The following is a 16,003-nucleotide window of genomic DNA, read 5'->3' on the forward strand; positions in this document are numbered from 1 at the left end:
GTCTACCTCATGTAATAAGACAGTCCAGAAAAAGAGAAGTCATGTAAAATAAGTCAACAGGGTTTGAATCTTCTTTTTAATGCCCATGAGGGCTAATTTAAGGCCTTCCTGGATCAGTGCTTTTCTAAGAGAAATGGATCACACCTTCATTTATATTTTATCGGTTAGACTTTTTTTTTTTTTTCAAACTCTAGGCTTGTTTAAAGAGGAGTATCTGGAACACTCATGCCAAAAAGTGAGAGATTTCCTAGTGAGTACAGTGGAACAGTCTGCTAATGCAGCAGGATGCAGAAATCATCAAAGTCTCTCCAGAATTCAGCTCAGCTCTCCACAAATTCTCCTGCACCAGATTAACCACAACCCACAAGGGATGCAGGAAGCCACTGTATCACTGGTGAAAGTCTGCGATCCTGCAAGAACCCTCAAGCACCTTATGAAGAAGAATGCTAATGGTGACAACCATTTTCTTTTCAAGGTGAGAGAACACCTTATTCAGGTAGGAGGGCATCATGGGCAGGTCTGAGGGTGGGTGGCTGGGCTGGGTGGGACTTTCCTACCCATGCAACAGACCATCAGACAGTATCCCCCCTCAAATGAAATGGATCTCTAAGCTCTATACAGAACACAAGGTGCAGGAATCCATGTATGCTGATAACCATACATGTGCAGTCCAAATAAATGGCACAGTAAAATTGCCATCCTTAGGGGGAAAATGATCTTCATGAGGTCAGTGGAGGTGATGTTGGAAAGCTGCTCAGCTCCCACGCAGAGCCTCTGATGCTGGCGCAGAGGAGCACATAAGCAGGGGGAGGGGCAGGGGGAGAGAAAGAACCCCAAGCAGGCTCCCTGCTCAGCATGGAGCCCAACACAGGGCTCAATACCATGACCCTGAACCAAAATCAAGAGTCAGATGCTTAAATGACTGAGCCACCCAGGCACCCCAAGAGACAGATTCTTAAATACAGAGAACAAACAGATGGTCACCAGAGGGGAGGTGGGGATTAAGTGGGGGAATTAAACAGGTGAAGGGGATTAACAGTACACTTAATCATGATGAACACTGAGTAATGTATAGAATTACTGAATCACTATATTGTACACCTGAAACTAATATAACACTTTGTTAACTAAACTGGAATTAAAATTAAACACTTAAGCGGCTCTTTTGGCTCAGGTCATGATCTGAGTCCTGGGATTGAGCCCCAAGTCGGGCTCCCTGCTTAGCAGGGAGTCTGCTTCTCCCTCTCTCTGCCCCTTCCCCCGCTTGTGTTCTCTCTCTCTCTCTCAAATAAATAAATAAAATCTTTTTAAAAATTAAAAATGTAAAAAAATTTAATAAACGGAAAAAGAAAAAAGCATACTTAGATTGAGGCTCAAAAACACAGAAGTTATCAAAATAGAGGCACCTGTTTCGTGTCCAACTCCTGATTTCAGCTCAGCTCATGATTCTCGTAATCACGACATCAAGCCCTGAGTCCGGCTCTGTGCTAGGCATGGAGCCTGCTTGGGATTCTCTCTTTCCCTTCTCTCTCTACCCCTCCTCCCATGCTCACATACGCCCTCTCTCTCAAAAAAAAGTCATCAAAATAACTTTATTTTACCTTGTATTTAACAAAATTTTATTGGTATTGTAAACACACACTAATTCTTTAAAGCAATAAAAATGACTGTGTCATTTTTTTGAGGTGGGGTGGTTTTTTTTTTCCTGAAAAATAAATACAATAGAGCAATAAAACGCAAGTCCCTCCATATTTGCCTTTGCAAAAATATCCAAAGGTTTTATCAGCTTTTTAAAAAATTTTATTTATTCATTTGCGAGAGAAACAGAGAGAGTGCACAAGCAGGCTCCCCGCTGAGCAGGGAGCCGTACTCCATGCGTGATTCAAAAACCCTGAGATCATGCCCTGAGCTGAAGGCAGACACTTAACCTTAACCGACTGAGCCACCAGGTGCCTCCCTTTATCAGCTTTTATTTTTAACCCTTTGATAACCGAATCTTCCTTTCTCCATGGGGTCGCTGCCCCAGATGAGCTTCCTGTCTCCAGCAGCTGACTAGTTCTGCTCCACTGCGCCAGCATCAGAGGCTCTGCGTGGGAGCTGAGCAGCTTTCCAACATCACTTCCACTGACCTCATGAAGCTCATTTTCTCATTTACACACACATACAAAGTTCGTGTTAATCAAACATGTTGATGTTATCAGTAAGACTTCCGGAAGGTCAACAGCAGGCTATTAGTAGTTGAGTTTTGGGTGAGTCGGAAGTTACATGCGGATCTCCAACTGCTTGGGCGGTCAGCACACATCACACCTAAGAGTTACATTAGACAGGACCGAATGGCTGTGTCTTCCAGATCCTGTTCCCCTTCACCCCTCTCCAGAGCACACTTTCTCCAGCTTTGCACCTAGCATTCCCCTTCACGCCTTTATACTTACACTTTGCATAATGTACTCATATGCAATATGTTCCTTATTTTTAAAATTTTATTTAAATAGTATTATACCAAATGTATCCTTATAAAACTTGCTTTACTTGCTTAACACTATTTGTTGAGATTTAACTATATTGATCTCTGTGTTTTAGTTCTGGTTTTGGTTTTTATTATTTTCTTTTTAATTGAAGTACAGCTCACATACACTATTATATTAGTTTCAGCTGTACAATATAGTGATTCGATATTTGTGTACATTACAAAATGCTCCAGAGGGGCACCCTGCCAGCTTAATTGGTGGTGTGTGTGACTCTTAATCTTGGGGTCATGAGTTCGAGCCCCACATCAGGTGTAAATATTACTTTAAAAATATATTTATTTAAAAATGTTCATCACAGTAATTGTAGTCACCACTTGTCACCATGTAAAGTTATTACAGTATTATTGTCTACAGTCCCCATGCTGTACAAGTGCTTGGTTTTTACTGCTCACTATGTTCCATTGTCTAAACAGTCTATCATTTGTATTTCTCCTGTCAAGGGACATTTAGAGTGCTTCCAATTTTATTTTCCTTGTCATTCTAAGCAGTTCTGCAATAAACATTTGGTACGACTTGCCCAACGTGTGCCAAATGTGACTCTCAAGTGTGGCCAGTGGACTGTTGTGAATCCACACCAGGCCATGACCAGATGAGCTCGAAAATTAAGAGTAAACATTTAGAAAACTTGGTGGTAATCTGACATCACTGTGACATCATATTTTTGAAAAGGTCAATCCACGCGAGATTGGCAATTTTACAGATTGGTCCCTCACCACAGATAGTTTGAAAAGCACAGCTCTAGGGAATGACTTAGAAGAGAAATTGCTGGGCTATAAGATGCTAGAGCATCTCCCGCCTTGCAGATACCATCAAGCTGCTCTCCAGGGGAACTGAACCACTTTACATACTCAATTACAGCATTTGAGAATCTCTGCTGCTCTAGAATCTCTCTGTTTGAGAACCCACCTCAACTTCTGGAGATGTCAAATGTTTAAACTGGTGATCTGACCTTTCTATCTTGCATTCTTATTGGCACTATTTGAACTTCCACCTAATGGCTGAAGCTTGGGCACCTACCTTTCCCCATCTGTCCGACACTCCGGCTACTTCTTCCCATTGTGCCGATCAGATAGTCAAAAGCCATCTCCTTGGCATTGAGGTGGAGGAGCTGGCTGGCCTCCACAAAGCGCCTTGTGATATCCAGGGGATTGGCACCTACTAAAAGAATCATTGAAGCAACTCATTTTCCTCTCACATGGGGCCAATGCTTCCAGGAAAGGACCTCTGCAAATGGCCAAGGAAATAAGGGTAGATGGAAGATCTACTCCTAGGATAAGCAAGTATAAGGGTCTTCCTAATGGAAGGTCTTGACCTCTCCAAACCTGTCAGGTGGTATTTTGCTCTCTTCCCCTGCTTACCCTTCTTTCTTCCTTACCCTTAGACTGGGGTACTGATGCCATTAGTATGTAAAATAACATCTAGAAGCCTCTAAAACATCTAGAAGGCTCAGTTACTGGTATGGCTTTATTTCCCCTCCTTGATCTTGGGTTATACCCTTGCCGTGGATGATCTTGCTAACCACTAATTAGTCCTCTCAATTTACCCCCTCCTCCTGGGTGCTTCCTCTCTTCCACCACTGCATCATTTCTACAAACTCACTCTTCAGTACCTCTGGCCTCACACTATTCTCCACAGCCCACCTTCCAGTCTGGATTCAGCAATGTTGAGGAAATGGGACGGAAAACTGGAGAACAGAGAGGGGTGGGAGGATGACTCCTGAGGGCGTTGTGGGAAGGGGTTGGATTCCTACAGCAGACCCATGGTTGCCACCTAGCCCCAGCATATCCTTATATACCTGTCTGGGATGGCTCTGGTGGACACACACATTGGTCTGGGCAGATCCTTCTGGGCTCAGAAAAAATGGAGAAGAATTTGGTGAGCCAGCCTTACCAGACACAGACTCCACCATGGCCTTCATCTTCAGGGTGAGCAGCTCTGTCAGCAGGTGGATGGACTGCCGCTGGAATCTGTGCAGGGTCTCCTGGCTAGAGTGTGCTAGATGGCCACGGGTGGGAGACTGGGTGAACTTGGCTGACCCAGTGGATGTGGGCAGCAATTGCTGTGGTGGTACTGATGGTGGTGGTGGTGGTGGCTTCTTCTGGACAGGGGCCTGTGCGGGGGTTAATTCCATGAGCACCACGGGTGGGGGTCCAATGCTGATCTCTAGGCCCACGATGTTGGATGGGGTAGGCAACATGGGGTCAGCAGTGAGTTCTTCCCAAGTGAACTCAAAGATGTTCCTGATGCCCTTAGGTACAGAAATGCCTGCGTTCCGGCAACTGATGAGCAGTCTGGAGATGCGGGCCAGCAGCCTGGGAGCCGAGGCTGTGTACTGCTGGTACAATTCTCGGTTGCTCTTGATGTCAGTCATGTTGGAACAGTATGCATCCTGCTAGGTAATACTGTCCATCACAGACCAGATGGACCTGCAGCTGTAGAAAGTCAGAGCCCCTTGAGAGGTAATCAAAAGGGACAGCTCTTACCTAGGGTGAAGAGTTGGAGACAGACAGAATGGAAGTGATGAAACGGCCTTTATAGGTCATTGAGCCAGCAGGTCCTATCCAGGAAGAATAAGACTCCTCCTCACACAGGAAGGCAAAGGGATGTCCCTCCTCCTTTTTCTTCCCAGAGACAACATCAGATGAACCCACGTTAGTGGGTTACTTTGGGAAGGGCCTTGGAGATAACCAGATTCCAGGTACAGTCATACAAACTGAGTACCTCTAGGAGGACCCCTGGGGTGCTGCAAGAATGGAAAGGAGAAAGGTTCCACTGTACCTTTTATAGTCAGAGACCTGGGGGTGGAAGATCTGCTTGTGGTCTATGAATTAAAACCTGCAAACACAAAAAAGATGTTTTATTGGCTCTCTGGAAGACGGTGATGTGGTAGTTCCTGGTGGCAATGCAAGGATGGGCATGCGATTATTCAGCATGTACATCCAAAGGCAGACGGGAAAGAATGAGGAGAATATAAATTCTCTCAATTCAATGACCAATATTTGCCACATTTCATCAAATCAAGGTTTGATGTAATTGATTGTAAGATTCATCAACTTACAAGATAGAAAAAAAAATCAATGTAAGATGCCATTGACTATAAGATAAATCACAATTTAAGAGATGTTAAAATGGAAAAAACACGTACCTTAAAATCAATGAACTATATAATAAATATTTTCCCATTCTAATAGAATTTCTCGAGGGCTCTGAGTGCTCATCAAGTAGACATAGGTGAGTTAGCAGAAAGCATAATCATGTCTGAGTCAGCTGAACACCATTAGGTATTCTGGTGGTTTTTACCCTGCCATATTCCTAGACTGTGTTTTGTTCTTGTCTTCTTAATATATATAAAAAATAGACCACTGGTTAAAGAGAGGGAGTATGAAGCACAATATAATAAGCACAAAAATGGCTGGAAAAATCCACAAATAGACTTCAAGGGTTTTGTAATCAGATCTGAAAGTTTCATTTATCTGATCAAAATAAGCCCTATAAGGACATTCTTTAGTAATATATCACTACACTGACAAAAATGTAAGGTCACTTCTTGGTCTTGCATTACACAAAAATGATGATTTATTTCTTTTAGTTCCTGAGGGGCTTTGTGAGAACATGAGACTCTGCAAAACGTGCTCAAGAATCCAGAACATTGGGGTGTCTGGGTGGCTCAGTCAGTTAAGCGTCTGACTCTTGGTTTCAGCTCAGGTCATGATCTCAGGGTTCTGGGATTAAGCCCTATCTATGTCAGGGTCCACTCTTTATCCTTCTGCCTCTCCTCCTCCCTCACTCATGTGCGTGTGCACGCTCTTTCAAATAAATACATTAATAAATAAATAAAATCTTCAAAAAAAAAAAAAAGGGAAGAAAAGAAAGAATCCAGAACATGAAGGAAAGGCAGACCTAAGGGAATCACCTTTGTTGACATTCCCATGCAGTGTAGGCCAGTTGCCCCTGCTGTCTGACTTAAGTGGCCCCAAAAGCAAACTAGGAATGTACTAGAGGGTCTTATAGTGTCAGCCTTTAGAGCTGAGGAAGGACGGCTGGCCAGCCTTCTGACAATCCTTATTACCACAGCCTTATCACTGTCAATTCTACCTTCCTTCCTGACAACCACTCCCCACCATGTCCATGGTGCTCTTCTCCTGTCAGACAATCCTCATTCTTTCGCCTTTTAACAGCGTCCTCTGGAGCCACCCCAAGTTCACCCCTGGGGTGCACTACTCCCATTTGCAGAGTAGGTTCACAGGCATGTTCTGGTGTGACCACCCAGGATAAGATTATTATCTCTCCCATTTCCCTGAGGACAATACAGAACTCCTGGTCGGACAGGAGTTGCCTGTGTGCAGACTCCCAGCACAGCTTTCCAAACACAGTCTTTCCTCACAGCCCTTCAGCTGCCTCTGCCCATCTATCAGCAACAAAATCTCCAAGGAACAAGAGTTCCACAGAGCAAGCCCTTCTGACATCCTGGTTTCCAGATAAGTGGCTTCCTATGTCTATTTGCTGACCCCCTAGCATCTCTTTTCCTCAGCTTTGGAGACTCAGAAAAATACTTCATTTTTTAAATGATAAGTCTGTAGAACAAAGAAACCACTCAGAATCTCAGTCATCTGGGCGACCAGCCAGAGGGATCTGACCCTGACCAAGAAGGGCAGTTGTTTTTTTTTAAAGGCAGGACTCCAATGAAGAGAAGACAAATACAGTCCTTGAAATGTTAACTGGTCTGAGGAAAGCCTCCCCATCGCACCCCCTACCAGTTCATTTCTTTTGAGGTTAATTATGAAGATATGTCTTCCAAACAGATAAAAGCTTTCTAAAACAGTTTTATTGAGATATAATTCACACATATAATTCACACAATGTGCCCCTTTTAAAATGTACAATGGTTTTAGTATATTCAAAGTTGTGCAACCGACACCACTATCTAATTTTAGAACATTTTCATCACCCCCGAAAGAAATTCATTAGCAGTCACTCCACATTCCTCCTCACTCCTAGGCACCCACTAATCTAGTTTCTGTCTCTGTAGATTTGTCTGTTCTGGGCATTCCATATAAATGAAATCATACACAATGTTGCCTTTTGTGACTGGCTTCTTTCAGTCAGCGTATTTCCGAGGTTCATCCATGTTGAGCATGTGTCAGTTACATCATTCATTTTTATGGCAGAATAATATCCCATTATGTGGCTATACCACAATTTGTTGATCCATTCATTATTTGATGGACAATTTGGTTGCTTCCACTCTGGGGCTATTATGAATAGTAATACTGTGAACATTCCTGTACAAGTTTTTGTGTGAACAGACATCCTCACCACGATTCTTTTGGCTGTACACTAGGAGTGGAATAGCTGGGTCGTGTGGTAACTCAGTGCTTAATTTTTTGAGGGACTGTCAGATTGGTTTCCAAAGCGGCTATACCGTTTTATAGTCCCCCCAGCAATGTAGGAGGCTTCTAATTCCTCCATGTCCTTGTGAACACTTGTTATTATAGGTCTTTCTGATTCTAGAGCCATTCTAGAGGGTGTGAAGTGGTATCTCGTCATGATTTTGATTTATATTTCCTTAATGACTAATGAAGGTTAGCATTCTTTCACGTGTTTATGGAGCAATTTGTACCTTCTTTGGAGAAAAGATTATGGATCTAAAAGCTGTTTTTGTTTTTTAAGAAATGTCATTTTAAATGAAATAGTTATTATCATGTATTTACTTACATTTACATTTAGTTATGTAAATGCTATAATAAATACAATCAACATAAATATTTGTTATATTTATAACATATTTACCTGTATTTTTTTAAAGATTTATTTCAGACAGTAGAGGTAATGGGGCAGAGGGAAAGGGAGAAACTCAAGCTGACTCCACACTGGGCAGAGCCAGACACAGGGCTTGATCCCATGATCCTGAAATTGAAACCTGAGCTGAAATCGAGAGTTGGACACTTAACCAACTGCACCACCCAGGTGCCCAGACCTGTATTTACCACCATATACTTATCTCTTCAAATTCAGCTAGAGGTGCTCATGTGACTAAATCCTGGCCTATGGGATGAAAGTGGAGCTGCTAGGTGTGGCCCTGAGCCATGTTTTTAAAGGAGGCTACCTTCACAGAACTTTGTTCTTTCCTCACAGCCATTCTCTTTCCTCTCATTTGGAATGGATGAAGTGGCTGTAGCTCTAGCAGCCATTTAGAGCCAGGAAGTTAGCTTGGAGAGGGAAGCCATGCAAGAAGGTGGCTGAGCAGAGCAGCAAAGCCTGGGCTCCTGATGACACAGCAGCACCCTTGCACCAGCACTTGACTACCTACCTCTAAAGTTGTTTCACAGGAGAGAATGAGCCCCTTTGTTTAGATCTCTATCTTTGCAGTCAAGTGTGATTCCTGACCACCAGCCATGTCAGAACATAACCCACCCTCCTTTGTATGTATCCAATTTTAATTCTGTCCTTCATTTTTCCATCACTGAGACACAGGCCTTGCCCTCAAGCAGCTCAATGTTTAACAGACACATCAGACTTACAAAACTGACTTATAGACAATATGATAAGGGTCACACTATAGAAAAATGTACAAAGGCCATGAAAACCCAAAGAAAAAGGTCTAACAGAAGCAGCGTTGAAGATGGTTATAAAAGATGAGCAGAAGTTGTCATTCTGGGCAAAAGGAATGGGATGTACAAGGGAGCAGAGGCACTTAAAGCATGGTAGGTTCAGAGAACTGCAAACCATATCAGTATGCCTGGGGTCTCCAGGAGGGTAGCAGATAAAGTTGGAAAAGTGGTCTCAAATCAGATGCCAAAACGTCCTTGTATGTCCTACCGAAGAATTTGCATGTGTTATATGATCAAGTATTGAAATGTATTGTCTTCAGTCACCAGTTACATCCCATGTGGTAAATCTCATCTCTGCAACTGGATGGCAGAGGTCATGTCTTCTCTTCCTCTTATAATGTCCATATTACTAAATACAGTGCTGCTACATACCAGAAGCTGAAAAATATTTGTGGCATCAAAGTCCCATGAATAGCCTAATGGACCCATGCAGATGGCCATAAGCAAAGTTTCAAGAATCACCTCCCACAAAGAAATGAAAAGATTGTGTGAGAAGTTTATAAAGCATATAGAAGATGACCACAGGCCCAGTGCCACCTTCATTCCATTTTCTGTCTGGCTGCTCTGTCCCAGAGGACAGATCCAAGAGGAGAAACACACACACACAAAGCTACAATGACAAGTCAGAGTGCTTTCTGCAAGGCAGAATGGAAGCCCAGAGAAGGCAGTGTGGCTGGGCAGCTAAGAGCTCAGGCAATGTGACCTTGAGCTTGGCACTTGATCTCTGTGATGATCTCAAGGGCCCTAGTCCCCACCTCCCCAGACTGTGAGAATTAAGTGAGACGATGCATGTACAGGGTTGGCACAATGCCTAGCACAGTTAAGTGCTCGGTGAATGTTAAATAGAAAAAGGAAATTATTTGGAGTGGGTGAAGAAGGTTGCATAATGGAAATGACAGAAACTGACCCACAAACAGGTTAGACTAGCGAACAAGGAAAGGAAGAACATTCCAGGTGGTGGGCACAACGCTTGCTCGAGGTGGAGGCTCTAAACTGGCAAGTTTGGGGAGCAAGAAGCAAGCAGAGCATTCTGTGGGTTAGTGTGGAGCAGGAGGGGCAGAACGGGGCCAGCTGTGAGACAATGATCCCGGACTTCATCCTGCAGGTGACGGGACGCCACTGAAGGACTGTAAGCAGAGGGTGCCATCTGTATCTAGGGTGCTCCTCCCAGGCGCTGGCAGTGCAGTGGAAGGAGTGTGAGCAGCCCAGCTGCTGTAGGCATTAGCCAAGGAGAGGGGCCGCTCCCACAGTACCCTGATTTCTGCCTACAGTGAAGAGGGACTCCCAGTCTTTGGTGCACCTGAAAGGGTACTTAAAAAGCACAGACACAGCAAACTGCCAGGGGTGCAGTGGAGCACAAGCAGAACAGGGGTGAAAAGTAGGGAAATTGTGAACAGGCTTTGGGAAAAGCAAGTACATGTAGTTAGAAGGAAGCTGAGGGGTGACATTGGGTATAGGTTTAGAAGAAAAGGGCATCCTTCCTTCCCATTACTGACACCGACCCAAGAATATACTTTTTAGAAATACATACAGCTGGGGATGTCTGGGTAGCTCAGTTGAGTAAGCATCTGCCTTCGGCTCATGATCCCAGGGTCCTGGGATTGAGCCCCAAGTCAAGTTCCCTGCTCAGCAGAGAGCCTGCTTCTCCCTCTCCCACTGCCCAATCCCATCCCACAGCTTGTGCATATTCTTTCTCTCTCAAATAAATAAATACTTTTTTAAAAGTACATATAACTGTATACTTAAAAACAAAATCAAACTTAGCTCTGTCATGTCATCTGGTCCTGGCTTTCTTTGCTATTATCTCTAGTTTCTGGCTTCCTATAGTTTTAATCAGAAACGCTTTGGTAAAGACAGAAAGCAGTGCAGATGTAACCGCATGCCTGCAGTCTGTGAGCAAGCCCAGCTGTCGGCTAGGACAGGCAGGAGAACGAGCCCTTGTTCAGTGCAACGAGAAGTGGAGATGAGACTAGGAAAATGAAGACAGTGTGCTTTCTGTTGTTCGGTACATAAAGCATGCTCTGGACAGATGCTTGAGCTCTCTAAGCAGATGAGGAGGAGAGAAATGCTGAGCTAGAGAGAAGTGATCTGAGAGGAAGCAGAGTGGGGGCCACCACACATGATTAAGCTTAAGTGCCTGCCACCAAGGAAGGTTTACACAGGAGACTGAAACCTCATGGTCACACCTCATCCTGGAGCAGCATTCACTTGCCAGCCACTTGCAACCTCCACCAGGGAGATTTGTCATGACACGAAAGGCCCTTATTAAGATGGGTCTCCCAGCAAGACCCATCAAGAAACATAAAAATGACCATCCCTTTGACCAAGTGATCTCACTCCTGAAAGTAATGCCAGGCGGGGGTGGGGGGAGGGTTAAAAGAGGGAGAGAAGCTACTTTAGTACAGATCAATGCTGGTTGAGCCAAACAAAAAGATACTTACAGCCTCTTCATTCTTAATAGTGAAATAATGCAGCCAGCCAACAACTGAGGAAGTGTTTAACAACAATGTAGATTAATTTGATGAACTTTTAGGTAGCAATTAAAAATATCTGAGCGGGGCACCTGGGTGGCTCAGTGGGTTAAGCCTCTGCCTTCGGCTCAGGTCATGATCTCAGGGTCCTGGGATCGAGTCCCGCATCAGGCTCTCTGCTCAGCAGGGAGCCTGCTTCCCTCTCTCTCTCTCTGCCTGCCTCTCTGCCTACTTGTGATCTCGCTCTGTCGAATAAATAAAATCTTAAAAAAAAAATATCTGAGCAGCTCAGTTTTAAAAACATTATTTTGGGGGCACCTGGGTGGCTCAGTAGGTTAAGCGTCTGCCTTCGGCTCAGGTCATGATCCCGGAGTCCTGGGATCGAGAGGGGAGCCTGCTTCTCCCTCTCCTCCCTGCTCATGCTCTCTGATTCTCTCTCAAATAAATAAATAAATAAATAAGATTATTTTTAAAAATGGTATGTTTACATTGATCACACATCCCTTAAAATTCATGTAGATTATAATTGGAAGCAGAGCTATAAAGCCTCATCTAAGGTAAAGATGATTTTTGTAAATTATGAAAAATGTTCGACATTCCTCATCATCAGGGAAATGCAATAAAAAACCACAATGGGATATCATCTCACACCTGTTAGAATGACTATCATAAAAAAGACAAGAAATAACAAGTGTTGGAGAGAATGTGGAGAAACTGGGACCCTTGTACACTCATTATTGGGAATGTAAATTGGTGCAGCCACTATAGAAGCCAATAGGGAGTTTCCTCAAAAAATTAAAAATAGAATTACTGTATGATCCAGGAATTCCACTTCTGGATATTTATTCAAAGAAAACAAAAACACCATCTGGAAAAGATATATGCACCCCCATGTTCACTGCAGCATAATTTACAACAGCCAAGATAGGAAGGAAACCTAAGTGTTCACTGATGGATGAATGGATAAAGACAATGTGATTCATAGCTATAATGGAATATTACACAGCCACAAAAAAGGAAATCTTACCATTTCCAACATGGATGAGGGCATCATGCTAAGTGAAAGAAGTCTGACAAAGACAAATACCATATGATCTCTCTTGTGAGTGGAATCTGAAAACCCCCCAAACCAGAAAGCCAAAAAGCCAAGCTCACAAAAAGAGAACCAACTGGTGGTCACCGGAGACAGAGGGCGGGGGTGGGCAAAATGGGTAGAAGGGAGTCAGAAACTGCAAAGTTCCGGTTACAAACTAAGTAAGCCATGGAAGTGTAATGTACAGCATGGTGACTACAGTTAATACTGTATTGCCTACCTGAAAGTTGCTAAGCGAGTAGATCTTGAACGTTCTCATCACAAGAAAAAGAATTCTGTATGTATGGTGATGGGCGGTAACTAGACTTATTACAGTGATCACTTTGTAATATATACAAATGTCAATTCATTAGGTTGTACAACTGAAACTAATGTTATATGTAAATTAAACCTTGACTTTAAAAAGTCAATTCATTTTTGGAAAGAAGACAATCAATCCTGGGTCCCCTATAAAGACAGCAGTACTGTTCTCAGAGGTGCCTGTGACCTGGGAGACCTGGGCTGTGAACAGGGTGTACTTTTGTGTTTCTAGTTTTCGTAAACAACCCTGAACAACATGCACAGAGAGGTGTGGGGCAGGGCAGGGAATTCTGTATGTATGGTGATGGATAAGGGGCACCCGAGGGGTCAAGTGTCTATAACTACCCCCAAGTTCAAGTTCATGGAAGCTTCACTGCTAAAAACATTCAGAAAGAGAAACAGAAAACAACGTACCCCAGTGAAAACACTTACCACCAGGCAAAACTGCCACCAAGCAGGTGAGCTTTCAGAGTCAGGAAGAACGTGGCAGTTAGAAATGTGGTGGAGAAAGCAGCTGTTTAAATTGAGGTTGACAAAGAAGAAATATATCTGACCATTCCCATCACTGGACAAAATGCACTTAGTATGCATGTGTATATAAATGCAGCCCGGGATTTATTAAGAAACATGGTAACAGATCAATACTGGGCCTGAGTGCCAGGTTTTCATTAAAACACCTTGCTTCGTTTCATTAATCTTCCAGTTTTCCTACACAATAATGTACACCTATTACATCATTCTCTACCCCCAACCCCAAATGTTAAACATTAAGCTAGATGTCCATAATCTACACTAGCTAAATGCCTCACTAAGGCAGCTCACAAAGGCTGGGCGGGAGGGCCTGGGGATTTCATTTTCTGTTTCCAGCGGGTCAACAATTCTAATTATTATCACTTACCTTAGCCATATAGCTTTTTACACAAACTGCCTGACATATAACTGACTTAGTTCAATTCACTGGCTGAAAAAGAAACGAAACACATATGGCGTGGCTCCTCTATGTTGTATTAACTGTAAAGACCAGTACCGACCCCTGTTCCAAATTCTAAATTCTACTGCCTCCTCTCGATGTCACAACAAGGTTAGCTGAAAACCATCCTGCAGGCTGCACTGTGGCTTTAAGAGGAAATAAATGATCCCACAAGTCTTTGGCAAATGTATGGCTAAACATAGCAGGAATCTCATGTATATGGATTTAAAATTTCTCCTTCGGGAATTTTGCAAGCGAACAAAATGATTTATTTAGCCAATTCAAAGGGACTGTATCAAAACACACAAAGGCCTAGAGGAAAGATTACAGTGAAAACAAATAATTCAAAGCAATTTCTGATCCAAAACATTTCGCTTAGCTCTACAATGATATGAATAAGGTGTGGTCGTGTTTTCTGACAGAAGAGTTCATGACTCCTTGCCTCCGAGTTAAACACTGCGGTAAGAATAGCTTCAGTGCTTAATGCATGCCTGGAAGAAATGTTTATCAGTCCTTTAGTCACTAATGGGAGGATTACGTGTAGTCAGACCATAAAGCATATAAAAAACAGATCATGCAGAGTTGTGCTATACAGGACGGTAGCACTAGCGTCATGTCTTCTGAGTATCTGAAATGTGGTATGACTAAGGAAGTAAAATTGTATTAAGAACTGATATTTGCCTGTACCCCTGGGGCTAATAATATGTTAATAAAAAATTAAAAATTAAAAAAAAGAACTGATATTTGATACAGTTACTGGCAAACTTAGAAATGTTTGTGTGTATGGAACTTGGGTGTGTGAAACTACCTTTTCACTGTATTTTCTAAGAAATATAAATATAGACCAAGTATTCCTGATGAAAATTTAGCATCTGAATTGAGATGTACTGCTGGTGGATATACAGATTTTTTAAAACTCAGTGTGCAAAGAAATATAAAATATCTGGATATTTTTAAATATAATTAAAATGTTGAACTAGTTTCGATATACTGGCTTAAATACTGGATTAAATACAGTATATCATGAAATTAATTTCACTTTTTTAATGTGGTTCCCAGAAAACTGAAAACAGACAGCTTACGTCATATTTCTACTGGGTGGTGCTGTTGCAGTGAATCTGAAGTCTTGAGAATGCTGGCGCCATCTGCTGGACACACACTATAAAACAGGCCCATGAGAAATAGTAAAACTGAAATTGTGTCAACACCTGAACTCTGGGTCTGAAAGGCAAGAGGATGTAACTAACAACTGGGCTCCTGAAACACTAAATCTGTATTCTAAGACAGGATGAGAAATTTTAAAATAGTTTTGAAATCCTAGAGAAAATCTGACTTACAGTTACTAGTCGACGGTGACCATGAGCCAACGTGCAGACTGCTTTACCATCCACCCTAGGTTGGGCCATCCTGAGCAACAAAAGGTTATTTCGGGTTCCCTCTCATGACCACTGGCTCCCACAGGGATTACTGCTGCCTGACCAGCCTTCCCATCCCCTCTCCACATACAGCCCAAGTCCTTCTGCTCTACCTTATAACCATACCTTTTCCATCTTTCTCATTTGTCTGTTTTCTTCCTTCCTTCCATTTTTCCATTTTCCAATGTTCCCAGTATAACTAATAATTCTATTTTTTTCTTTCTACTATTCCAATTTTTCTTTTTCTGTCTCCTCTCCTTGTGCCCCAAAGCTGTTTCAGTTGGTTATGTAGTTTTAGTTCCTATGTTTAGGCCTTTGATCCATTTTGACATTAGGTTGGGTTTGTTTATGGCCTGAGTTATGTGTCCATATTCATTCTTTTGCATGTGGATAGTCAGCTGTCCCCAAATCATCTTTTGAAGAAACTATTCTTTCCCCATTGGATGGCCTTGGCACCACTGTCAAATATGAATTGACCACAGAAACAGAGCTTTCTTTTCGGACCTTCAGCACTAGTCCATGGAACTAGATACTTATCCTGTGTCAGTACAACACTGCTTTGATTCCTGTAGCTTTGCAGTAAGTTTGAAATAGAAAGTGAGAGTCCGGGGCGCC

General features: G+C 42.8%; 1 protein-coding gene across 6 annotated transcripts in view; it reads right to left on the minus strand.

Moving 5' to 3' along the window:
* CUNH3orf20 (chromosome unknown C3orf20 homolog) overlaps positions 1–14,678 on the minus strand; it is an 84,759-nt gene extending 70,081 nt beyond the window's left edge. For 3 of the 6 annotated variants that reach the window (XM_032841481.1, XM_032841483.1, XM_032841477.1), the window contains exons 1-4: positions 13,902–14,678; positions 5,307–5,363; positions 4,419–4,979; positions 3,546–3,686 (exon numbers count right to left, since the gene is read on the minus strand). In XM_032841481.1, the coding sequence (XP_032697372.1) occupies positions 3,546–3,686; positions 4,419–4,899 (622 nt within the window). In that variant the 5' untranslated portion in view covers positions 4,900–4,979; positions 5,307–5,363; positions 13,902–14,678. Of the gene's footprint in view, positions 1–3,545; positions 3,687–4,418; positions 5,221–5,306; positions 5,364–13,435; positions 13,467–13,901 lie in introns of those variants that run through there. The other 3 variants (XM_032841479.1, XM_032841480.1, XM_032841478.1) reach the window with 3 other exon arrangements.
* Positions 14,679–16,003: the final 1,325 nt, after the last annotated feature.

The sequence above is a fragment of the Lontra canadensis genome, unplaced genomic scaffold (assembly GCF_010015895.1).
Source record: "Lontra canadensis isolate GAN:19392208 unplaced genomic scaffold, GSC_riverotter_1.0 scaffold124, whole genome shotgun sequence".
In the NCBI taxonomy this organism is placed as follows: domain Eukaryota; kingdom Metazoa; phylum Chordata; class Mammalia; order Carnivora; family Mustelidae; genus Lontra; species Lontra canadensis.